The 11,593-nt window shown below is 53.0% G+C and overlaps 4 protein-coding genes across 4 annotated transcripts, besides 1 other annotated feature; 2 read left to right on the plus strand and 2 right to left on the minus strand.

Moving 5' to 3' along the window:
• Positions 1 to 1,269: 1,269 nt before the first annotated feature.
• PODANS_1_15430 (uncharacterized protein) lies at positions 1,270 to 4,059 on the minus strand (the record flags this gene model as incomplete). The annotated part of the gene is made up of 1 exon (XM_001906946.1): positions 1,270 to 4,059. The coding sequence occupies one exon, from the start codon at positions 4,057 to 4,059 to the stop codon at positions 1,270 to 1,272; it is 2,790 nt and encodes a 929-aa protein (XP_001906981.1).
• Positions 4,060 to 4,462: 403 nt separating this feature from the next.
• Positions 4,463 to 5,256, minus strand: PODANS_1_15440 (uncharacterized protein; the record flags this gene model as incomplete). Its single annotated transcript, XM_001906947.1, has 3 exons — positions 4,463 to 4,603; positions 4,661 to 5,097; positions 5,184 to 5,256. 3 exons carry the CDS (start codon positions 5,254 to 5,256, stop codon positions 4,463 to 4,465), a joined length of 651 nt encoding a protein of 216 aa, XP_001906982.1.
• Positions 5,257 to 5,582: 326 nt separating this feature from the next.
• Positions 5,583 to 6,902, plus strand: PODANS_1_15450 (uncharacterized protein; the record flags this gene model as incomplete). Its single annotated transcript, XM_001906948.1, has 3 exons — positions 5,583 to 5,920; positions 5,976 to 6,322; positions 6,481 to 6,902. Coding segments are annotated over 3 exons (1,107 nt in total), but the record flags the coding sequence as incomplete, so codon positions are not given.
• A 2,328-nt stretch (positions 6,903 to 9,230) lies between these two features.
• Positions 9,231 to 9,356: a sequence feature (rRNA 5S).
• Positions 9,357 to 10,145: 789 nt separating this feature from the next.
• Positions 10,146 to 11,097, plus strand: PODANS_1_15460 (uncharacterized protein; the record flags this gene model as incomplete). Its single annotated transcript, XM_001906949.1, has 4 exons — positions 10,146 to 10,214; positions 10,289 to 10,696; positions 10,756 to 10,950; positions 11,020 to 11,097. 4 exons carry the CDS (start codon positions 10,146 to 10,148, stop codon positions 11,095 to 11,097), a joined length of 750 nt encoding a protein of 249 aa, XP_001906984.1.
• Between the last annotated feature and the right edge of the window lie 496 nt (positions 11,098 to 11,593).

An 11,593-nucleotide genomic window follows, 5' to 3' on the forward strand; every position in this document is an offset into this window, starting at 1 on the left:
GTCAAGTCTTAACGGGGGAGGCATTGTGAAGGAGGATGAGGCTGGTGATGTTGAAAATGGCGAGGCTGTCTCACGAGGCTGTCCTATGTGTGTAATTGACGATGGGTGATAATTACGTAACCGACCACAGGTTCCGTCAAGGTGTTCACACTGCGTCTAGTGTTGTGGATGGATTCAAAACCCTGGCTTGGAGTCAGCCACAAAGGGCACAGACCGTCGTTTAGTGGGCGCCGAGGACGTTGAGAAAATCCGGCCAGCTGGGAAGGTGTGTGTGTCTCACTCTGCAAGCGACCCCAGGACGGAGAGTGCCGCTCGGCGGCAGGGTGTGTACCTAAGCGGTGGTACCGCGCAAATGCGTGGTCGCCGAACAGCAAGCAAGGCACACACACACAAGACAGTTCGTAGTCGTAACTAACAATCCTCTGTATGGTCACAATCGCACAGGTGTGAGCCGTTGATACGGTACCTTCCGCGCCAGCCGTTAGGGTAGGTAGTTTCGGTTTCAGGGCTGGTTGGAATCGTTCTTTTGTTGCGCGAGGTGGAGACGGTGGGATTCGGACGCTAATGTTCGGGCCTTGCGGGTTTTGCGGGGCCCCCCATGCCCTGGCTCTCGGGAATGAGGTGGAGCTTGCGCAGGAGGAGGAGGGGATGAGGAGGAGGAAAGGACCATAAAAAAAAATCCAAACCGAGAAGTCGGGGCCGAACCAGTTCGGCGTGAGGAAACCCCACCCCGCCCCGCTCCGGCAGGCATTCGTTAGTGCATTTCTTAGTGCGACGGCATAAGCCGACCAGTGTTGCGCTTTTGCAGTTTTGACAACTCTTGGCACACTTCTAAACCCCCCCCCCCTCACTCCTTCTCTAAGTACAATCAATATTTTACGAGATAGCGCATGCCTAAGAAAGAAGGTTCTTCGAAATGTGCCACGAAAACCGTCCTGCAAACTGCAGAGCTAATGCCAGCCCATCATCCGGGAACAGGTAAAAAGTCATTTCATCACGATCAACAGCCTTGCTTCAAAGCGGTGTGCAGTATCTGTATGTACAGTTGCACTTGGTGAGCGTTTGTCACAAGGGCAGAGTAGCATCGACTGATGCAGAGTGGTGGTTTGCAGTAGCCCGTCAACTAGTTTTCTGCGTTGTGTATGCAGCAACGGGAAGGGAGGAGAAAGCAGCTACAGCCTTGTCATGACATTTGCCGGGTCTCCCGGTAGTCAAAGAACTGTTCCATCCTACAGAGTACCTCATTCTGTTGTACAGGATAATCGTGAACTAGAGGTCCTTGCTCTTCAGGTACTCGGCATCTTCAATGTCATCCGGGTCAGGAAGCTCATTGGCACCCATCTCCTCCATCAGATTCTCAATCCTTACCTTCCTGCCGTTCCTGGATCTCCTCTGCTCAGGAGTCTTGCCGCGGGGATGCTTCTCATAGGCACCAGTGACACCAAACTGCGGGTGCACATTGATCTCCACCACCTTGTCCCGCTTCCTACCCGCCGCCTCCAGCGCCCGCCGGGAGCGCACGCCAGCATCCTTCACCACAACCGCGTCCTGCCCGGCCCTGCCAAGGCGAACGTTGCGAAGGGTGCGCGTCTTGGCGCCCAGAGCCCACAGGTCACCCCACTGAGCCTTGCGAGCGTCCCGGTACGCCTGCTTGGAGAACGACTTGGACACCACCCACCGCTCAATCGTCGCCTGCGGTGTGCAGACATCGAGTGTAACATGGCCGTGGCGCTTCAGCGGTGGGAGGATGTTGCGGGGTAGCGAGAGCGGATGGGGCTTCTTGCTATCTTCCGCCTCGTAACCCTTGAAAGCGAGATCCGAAGCCTCCTTGCCCTGCACGTAGACGGGTGCGTTATCAGAGGTGATGGTGGTCAACGGGCCGGCATCGAATGACACGTCAGCAGCAGCAGAAGCAGCAGCAGCAGCAAAATCTGCCGACGGCGTATGCCCTTCTGGGTAAGCACCCCTGCGTACCGCGACATAGCTGAAGGCGATATCTTCATGGCTGCGCCGAGAGGCTCCAAGAATCTGCTGCAGGAAGGGAGGCCGGATGTAGCGCTGTTGGAAGTGGCAGAAATCCTTGCGGCCGGGACTGAAACCGGGCTGGTGGTACATGGGGCACTTTTGGTGATTGGTGCAAGGTGCGATGATCATGCCGGGCTCACGAACGTGCTGAGACGAGGTCCGGACTTCGTCAGCGTGAGGCTCCGAATGGGGTGCGAGGATAAAGTTGTCCAAGAGGCGGTCTCTAGCGTCGGCTACCGCCTCGAAGCCTCGCGGGTGCCCCTTCTCCAGGAGAATGAGCACACCACCTTCCGGATTGAGCATCTTCCAGAGGTTGTCCAACATGTCCTTCCGCTTGTACTCCTTGTCCAGCGGCATCAGCAGGTGGGACGCAATGATGACATCGTACTGCTTCCGCGGCGCTGGCTTGTCACCGACGCCCATATCGTGCTCATTGGCTACATGCAGATAATCCGGCAGACGGGGCAAGAAGGTCGTATTGTGCAAGAAGCGGGACACGCGATGCCGAAGGTGGTCGTTGCCGACGACCGTTGTCTTCTTTCCAGGGGGGTACCGATCCGAAACCTCGCCGTTTTCACGAAGGATGTCCCATTCAGCTTGAAGCACCTGCTGCCAGGCTGCCAGGGCGGCACCACCAGCGCCAACATCCAGCACTCGGGGGCCGCCATCTCGGGCGAGCAAGCCCCTTAGCCACTCAGGTCCCAGCCTTTTCCTGACCTCCACCAGAGTGCTCATAGCCGTGGCGTATACGGCAGGCATAATGGTAGCGAGGAACGTATCAGCCTCAATCTCCGACATCCAGCCAACGCCGGCCTGCAACCCCAGCCCCTTTTGCGGAACGTTCACCTTTGACCGAGGTGATCCCGGACCGTGAGGGAAACCAGGGCCACCGAGATTCTCCTCCCCGCACTGCCTGATGTGTGTGGAATCCGTGCGCTTCAGGAGCGTGCTAATCGGCTCAACAAAGCTGGCCTTTGGCAGGTAGATGGTGCTCGGTGAAGTCTTGAACTTGCCCATCGAAGTGAACGGATGCTCCCTGGTGTCGCGAGACTCGTCCACCTCGAATTCCGTCCCGGGGTCGTACTCATCGTCCTCCTCAATCTCCTCCTCTTCCCTTGGATAGTCCCGCTCGGTGATGCCTTCGTCCTCGCGGATTTCTTCGTGAATCTCATCCATTGGCTGAAGTGCGGCAGCTGCCTCAAAATCTCGTTGAAGCTTTATCAGAGCATGGTATTCGCGCGAGTTGTTGGCCGTGATATTGAGGTAGTCGATATGTGCATCACTGAGTACTGGCTGGTTCTGCTCAGCTTGTGCCTCGAGATCGGTAGCTTCCTCGGCCAGCTCCCCGGGGAATCCAGGCTCTGCAGTGTCTGCAGCCTCTACAGCACCCCCGGGTACCGCTGGGTTGGTCCTGTACTGGACCTGTTCGTAGTCTCCATGTTCCGTTTCCCTGAACAAGGCGTGCTCGGGCGTCGTTTCGTCAATGGCCTCTCCATGCTCGTCCCTGAGCGGAAGGCCAACATCCTCCGGTGCCGTCTCGCGCAGTGGCGGTCCGTATAATCTTTCGTATACCTTGTACTCTTCTCCTGAGAAGTAGTCCTTGGGTAACGTGTTTCCAAATGTTTGCCTCGCCTGGCGCACAAGAAGTTCGATCTCTTCTGCTGTTGCTTCCCCTGATCCTTCTACTGTTTGCGCCTCCTTCTCTGCTGACTGCGATTCGGTATCCTTTTCGGTCGGCGGCACCTCGTTGAACACCCGTTTGGTCGTCGAGAATGGTCTGACAGGGTTTGGTTGTCGAGATCTCGAACTGAGAGCTCTCGAAGCTGCTGTGACTGGCGTCGCGCGCGGGCGGACAAACGGGCGGGATGCAATATTGCGCGGCTGCAAGAGAGCATCGTAGAAGCCCAGAACCTGGGCCCGGCATCCGGGACACCTGTTATGGAGTTTGCTGGCCGAAAGCATGGTCGTCCGTTGTGCTGCTTGTGTGGATGTCAATACTAAGGTGTTTTGGGAGGTTCGAGGGGCAATCGTCATGGTGAATTTTCAGAGCTTTTGGAGGGGTCCAAGCTCGAGCGAGGGGCGAAAAGATCCCGAGCTTCAAAATCCTACCCCACCCCTGTAGCCTTGGGTATTCCAGCAAATTATTAGTGTCTTGAGATGACAGATGAACATTATCCTCGTGATGAGTAGAAATATCGTACTTCTTTGTAGGAGTTGACGGCCGGAATCTTTTCCCCCTTTACCACATTACCACAACAACACATTTCCATCTGCATCTGCATGTCCTTTTTTTTGGGTCAATACCTCTTTACATCATTGACAGGAATGCAGCACATCACCAAGTCAATCAAATGAACATTACCAATATGTACAGCTCGCTTGCTCTAAACGCCAAATCCCTGATCTGTTACCATTTCCTTGCAAAAAAAAAAAAACATCACTCACTCCCCAAATCATTCAACGTCTTGAACGTAGCCCGTCCAGCCGGCCTCCCACCAGGCCCAGTCGCCGGCTTGGCCGCTGGCGGCGGGTTCTTCTTGTTAAACCGGGACGCTTCTGCCGACTTGTAGGGGTCAAGCTGCTCATCGTTAGCAATCACCCAACCTACAACCCTAGATATCCTGCTCAGACTCACCGAAAGCAACGAAACAAAATACAAGCCCAAAAAGCTCAGCACGGCATTAACCCACTGACTAATATCCCACGAAATCGGCCTCGCAACCCTCTGCCCCGAACCGACTCTCTGCCCCCCAACCGGCGTCCCACCCAATCTCTGACCGCCACTGCTGAACGACGACCCCCCTACCGCCCCAGGTCCAGCAAGCTTGATCGCCGCCTCAACAGCCGACGTAAGAGCAGGTGGGTTGGCGCCTTGAATAGTCTTGATGACGGAGCCATTGTGCAAGATCAGGAAGGTGGGCATGGCGCGCACGCCGTATTGCTGGGCGACCTCGCCTTGGTTGTCGACGTTGACTTTGACGAACGCGATCTTGCGGGGCTTGGCGTACTTGTTGGCGAGAGACTCGAAATGGGGGGCTATCATCTTGCACGGACCGCACCAATCGGCGTAGACTATACAGTGCGAAGATGTCAGATCATGGTGATGGTGGTGGTGATGATGATTATGATGCGCGGCGCAATGGTGGAGGGGCACTTACAATCAGCGACAACCACGGCATTGCTGCTGACGGTGGAGCGCCAGTCGGCGGCGGATGTGATTTGATCAGGCATTTGGTTGTGATGAATAGCAATCAAGAGTCTCTGTATGATATCAAAAAGAACTCTTCGTTTAGGCTTGGATGAAGTTGTATGATTTACGCGTGGAAGTTGTTGGGATAAGGTAGGCAGTCAGCAGCATCGCGACACTGACGACATGCGATAAGGATTGCGACGGGAAAGCTGTCCTTATCGGCACTTGCCAGGAGGCAGGGTTAGGGTTGACCCGACAATTTGGGTGGCATCCCAAGTGGGATTGAGAAGGCGGTCAAGTTTTTGGAAGCTTTCTGCCGTTAGCTCTCGGGGGGTGTCTGAAAACTTCTTGTAAGCTGCAACTTTGACCATCATCAGCCATTTTCACCATAATTTTGCTCCAGTATCTAGTTTTTGATCTTGTGAAGCAATGTCGAGCTGGGAACCACAATCCAAAGTACGTCGAGTCCATTTTGCGAATTTCCCTTCATGGGAGACGAAGCTTTTTCTCTAGAGTCGCATACTGGGCGCAATACATCTCACTGTACATTGTAACTGGACACGCAACTAACAACGCACAGAAACGCCGGTTGGACACTGACTCCGGTATTGGAAATGGCATCCTCAACACCAAAGAGCGTTTCAAGCCTACAAGCGCTAGAGACTGGACCATCTCGATTGCCGTACCTACCAGCATAATCACCAGGCATGTCTCACCTTTACTCTTCAAACCCTGCTCATGAGACTGACAATCCCGATAGCTGCGTAACAAGAGAGCAAAGGACAACTGCTGCGGGCTCTATCGCCAGAGCGCTTGCCATTTTCTCGGTGGACGAGGTCGTCATCTTCGACGATAGCCCGATTGAACAACGCCCCAGGAACTTTGATCCAGATGCGTACACCGGCGACATAGAACCAGCACACTTTCTGGAGCATCTGCTGAACTATCTGGAAACCCCACCATTCATGCGCAAAGTTCTGTTCCCCATCCACCCCAACCTCAAATCTCAGGGCCTGCTGCACGGTCTGGACATGCCACACCACCCCCACAAGGATGAGTGGCTGCCGTATCGCGAGGGTCTGACTCTCGAAGCTCCTCCACGGTCAGGCAAGGGGTAGGTTTTCACACACCTCAAATTTGCACTTGACTATCACTAACAACACCCAGCACCGCCGTCGACATTGGCATGCCCGAAACAGTCACCATTTCCGAAGACATCCCTCCCAAGACCCGCGTAACCCTCAAAATGCCCGACGACGCCCAAGGCAAGCCCGAGCCCGTCAACCCAGCCGAACCCAGAACCGAAGGCGGCTACTTTTGGGGCTACAGCGTGCGCAAAGCCAAGTCCCTCTCCGACGTATTCACCTCCTCGGCCTACGAGGACGGTTACGACCTCTCCATCGGCACCTCGGAGCGTGGCGTTCCGCTTTCAAAGGCTTTCCCTAACCACAACCAAACTGCTACTTTCAACCACATGCTCATCGTGTTTGGAGGGCCAAGAGGATTGGAGTTTGCGGCGATGAACGATCCTGATCTGGGGCAGATGGGGATTCAGGGGGCGAGGACGAAGGAGCTGTTTGATCACTGGGTGAACGTGCTGCCGAATCAGGGGACGAGGGGGATCAGGACGGACGAGAGCTTGTTGATAGCTTTGACTGCGTTGAGGAGGTTGTGGGATAATAGCTGAGGGGGTTTGATGGGGAGGAATTTGCTTTTTTTTTAGCGGGTTTAGAATAATGATTTATTTCTGGTGTATATCTGGTCTGGGATTGCTGAGATACCTATCCCAGTTCTCTTGTTCTTGTGAGTTATATTCTCAAAGCATATCTACAAGCCAAAGCTCCTATGGTGCCATTGATGGTTTTCGGGTTTAGCTGAAGAAGTGGCGCAAGACACAGCCTTGGCTTACCCTCTATCTCATCCCCAAGGCTTCGGACGAACTCAACCTTTTTTACTCCATCTTACATCTTGGTTTCTTCTTTGTCGGGCTACACAAAATGCCAGCTTGACATTTTACCCCTAACAGAGTAAGCCAGCAACCATCACTCCCAACTTTCTGATCCAGTTAACGGAACGCACCCATAGAACCACACCCCTTCTTCTTCTTCTTCTCGAAGGATACGACTAGTAGCACAGCCAACCCCGCAAACCTGCCCTTCTTTGGCCAAAGTTGGTAAGGAAGAAACTTGAGATGCAGTCATCCTGCAGGGTTTGGGTTGGGACCATGTTATGATAGATCGAGTAAGGTCGGGGGCTCGGCAGGCTCGGCAAGGGAGACCACCGCGCCCCCCCCCATCTTCTACAGATTTGTTGATGTCTCATTTATCTTGTACTACTGCGAGACACAGGTTGTATAATAGAGAGTTTCTTATCCCTTTTCTGAATAAGAACATGAGAAAGCAAAGGAGGTGGGTAGGGGATCTCCTTTGGGGTTTGCAATTCCTTTCTAGGGTCGGCGCGAAGGTAACAGAGATATGTTGAAAGTTGTGACCTATCTTTGGAATCTCCGCTTGGAGATCTAGCAGCTGTTGGAGGCGATACAGAGGTGCTAGTGGGTGTGGTTGTTGGTTTGAGGGGAGGAGGACATGTGAGGTGAGCGGGCAACTTTCTGGTACCGGGCTACCGCTAAGGGGTTGGATGGGATCAATAGTTTCGTTTTTTTGTGTTTGTTGATTGGTTTTTGGACCCTGAAGAACCTTGCGTATTGCTTTAGAACGCTTGATTTGTCAAGTGGTATTAGCCTGTCGATACCAAGCAGTTCATATTGTACTGGTGGGCTCGAAGTTGGATAAAGACTAGAGACCCTGTCCTCTCACGAGGAGGACAACAACTAACTCCGTAATTCCGGGCTAGAGACATGTCGTGGTACAGTCTGGAAGAACGAGCAGGATCTGACAGATTTACAGTTGACCAAGGCTGGAAGAAGATCTTCAGGATACAGATGGCAGGTAATGTTGTCAGCCGAGTTCACCAATGACTACTGCAGTTGGGCAGTAATAAGCCGCTGGTGTTCGACGCATGCTAATCCTACCAAGAGGTCAAAGCGGGAGTCTACTGGGTTGACATAAGGGTTGGCATTTCATGATTTAGGTAATTGGTGAGAGTCGCTTAGAAGTTTTCCGAGTCCACCAACGAGGAGATGAAAAATGACTTTTCTCTGACAGATCTTCAGGGACTTGATGTAGCTCCTCCTCGACAACCACCTCAACCGAAACCGAGGCAAAGAAATACAAAAGGTTTGACAGCCCCAACACATCGGTAGCGAGCCTTGGGCTTGTTGAACCGAATCCGGGGTAGACACATGTGGGCTGTCATCAAGGCCAACTCAAGCCACGGCGTCATGTCGTAACACCCTTACATTACCGAGCAACCTGTCCTCCGCCGGCCAGCCTCCGTGTTATTCACAACGGCCATTCCCACACACGCATCCCTCGGGATGCGAGGCGGGGGCAGTAGCGGTGAGCTGCTTTCCCAACAGAGAAAAGCCTTCGGAGGTTTTGTTGGTGATATTATGCAACACGTCGGCAGATGAGCACATCTAAAGATGCAGCTTAGGGGCTCAGTAACAAAGATCAGTCGGGTCATCCAGAGCCATGGCTGTGGGTACGGTACCACTCCCGACGTTCCGATTTCTTCGAGAGCGGCACACACGATATCGCCAATCTCATCCCGTCATGTTGGGCTGTCTCGGTTATCTCATCCGTCGCAAGAGGTGTGGCTGATTATAGAGAATAATAAGTGCCTTTGACGGCCAGCTCTAGCGGTCCAGAGATGAACATGATTGCCACTGTGTGTTTGTGTGTGTAGCCAGGTTGTCCCGCCAAAAAAGGGGGTCAAAACAAATCCCACCCACCACCCCAAAGCTAACTCGGGCTCCGAATGCTTATCTACCGGGATGCGCACCTAAACACCCACAACCAACCAAATTTCGCCACCCAACACCTCCTATCTCAAGTCTATCAAAACAAAATACCATCAACTTCAACAGCAGCAAAACATGCATCTCGAAAAAGCCCAAAAACATACAACACCGAGGATTCCCCAGTGGTCACCCACCTGAGTACTAGTTCGGCACTCGACTGCTTATCTAGGGGAGAGCGGACGGGATCCCGAGCTTTCAGTTGGTTATGGTCGTATGTGAAAGTCATGGTTAGACTGTCGGCTTATAAAAGGACAAGCCATGCAGTGCTATCTTGAGGTGGGTGTTGTTTTGCTGTGTCAGGAGGCAAGTGGGTTGTTCTTGCGGGACAGGAGAGATTTGTGGAAAGAGGATAGGCAGCATAAACAGATGGCTTGAGAAAGCCGCAATAAGAGGGTGAACGCCAGGTAATGTCATGTCATGTCTTTTGCCTTCCATGCCTCACGGTCCGTCGCCGTGAGGAAGGTGCTAGCCATGGTGATTTTTACCACTGTGGGAGGGAACACGTCATTTCAAGAAAGGGGAAGTCAAGTAACAGGATGCGGTGCAAGTTTGGCCCTCTAATTTGCTGTGGTCTCCGCTTCATCTTTGAATTGCAACTCGAGAATGATGGTGGCCAGTGGGCATCATACATACCTAGAGCTGGCAGTGTAGTGAAGGTCAGCGTGAAAATGCCTACCGCAACTCCCACTTAATAAAGGGTGGCAGCTGCAAAACCGGGTCGATTGACTCGGTCGATGTTCTTGAAGCATATCGTCGAGCTCCTTCCTTTGCTCCCCCTGGGCTGTGAGGTATTGACCCTTCCTGTATCATGCCATCACCCCACTCCACGGACGCAAAGACAACCAGCTTCAGACCCCTTTGAACTCTTCCTCGTTCAACTCCCGCTCCGCCACATGCCCATCCTTCTCGAGCTCGATAGCAGGGGCAAATATCGACACACAACACATCACGCTTAGCGACCGGTTTATCCACGACAACTGTTTACTGTATAGCTGTATTCCTTCCACCATGGCTCAATGTGTTTGCAGAGGAGAGGATAGGCGGCCAGGGCCAAACGGGAGATGCGTAGGTTGCAGTGTAAGTGCCCAATACAATGACTCGACTTTGAGGCCGTCGGAGGTCAACACTGACATGTTCTTGCTGGGATTTAGGAACGAATAAATCCGGCCACACGACCGGCATGGAGCCCGTTACCGCCAGTCCCGCAGCAGCAGCCGTTACCTCCACCAGATCCGCTACAGTGGCCGTTCCTACATCTGCAGCCGTTGGCACCGGACCCGCTACAGTGGCAGCTCCTCCAGCAGCAGCTGGTACCGCAAGTCCCGCTACAGAGGCAGCTCCTACAGCAGCAGCCATTACCGCCGGACCCGCCACAAGACAAAATAGCCAAGGCCATGGGAAAAGCCAAGGCCTACGAGAAAGCTGTGGCTGACAAGATCTGCCCATGTTCGCTCCCAGAGATCGAGTGCAAGGTCAAACTACCGCTCCGTTGCACAGGAGTGATAGTCGCACAAGGCCGCACAAACCAGGTGTGTAGCTATAGGCCATGCATCGATGCAGTATGCTTTCACTCCTTATCAGCGGAAAAACCACGAAGTGACTAATTAGTTTGGTGTAGTGCTGCCGGCGACGACCGCGGAAACCTAAATTGGCAAGTGCAGAAAAACCTCGTGTACTACATCCTTGCCATTGTTTGGAGGTGATCAAACGTGGTGAGAAATGCTATGCCGAAGGGAGGTGTGAGCAGACATCCGACCGTAGTGGCTGGTGTTGTTCGGCGTGTGGGCCCAAGAAACCTGGGAGAAATAGCGCGGTAAGATGGGTTTCATGCATCTCGAGGTGCTTTTTGCATATCTACACACATTTTAACTTCTGAATATAGGACTGTGCTGCCAAAAGGTCGTCTAAAAAGTTGAGCGATCGTAGACAGATCTGGAGACCAGAAGGATCCGAACAATGAAAAGCCTCCAGAAGTAGCGATTATTCTGTAAAGCGATAGTTTTGGGAGTTTACGAACAAGTCGGGATCATTGGGGCCTGGAAAGGCGCAGGTCCTCCTTGAACTTCGTCTAGTGTTTAGAGATAATAGCAAGAGCGCTTAACCCGCTAGTCATCAGCACATAGTATCGTTTTGGTGCTGTCACGGTCGTGCACACTGATTACCACCAACATCTCAATCTACCCCTGAGGCAGACCCCACCAAAGTAAACAAAGCAGTGTTCCACCACCCCGATCATCGCCTGCATGCATCAGGTGGCAAGGAAAACAGACGATACCATAAGATCAAAGGTCAAAATGTTGGGCAGACGGAAAAAGAAACTACATATTTGGTAAATGACTGTCGTGCTATGTGATGTATACACCCTAAAACCCTCCTCAACACACCTCGGTCCCATCAACAACCCCCTCCTTTCCCCAACTAAAAGACAATATCCAAAAAAAAAAAAAGACAACACA

This window comes from Podospora anserina, chromosome 1, assembly GCF_000226545.1.
Source record: "Podospora anserina S mat+ genomic DNA chromosome 1, supercontig 4".
In the NCBI taxonomy this organism is placed as follows: domain Eukaryota; kingdom Fungi; phylum Ascomycota; class Sordariomycetes; order Sordariales; family Podosporaceae; genus Podospora; species Podospora anserina.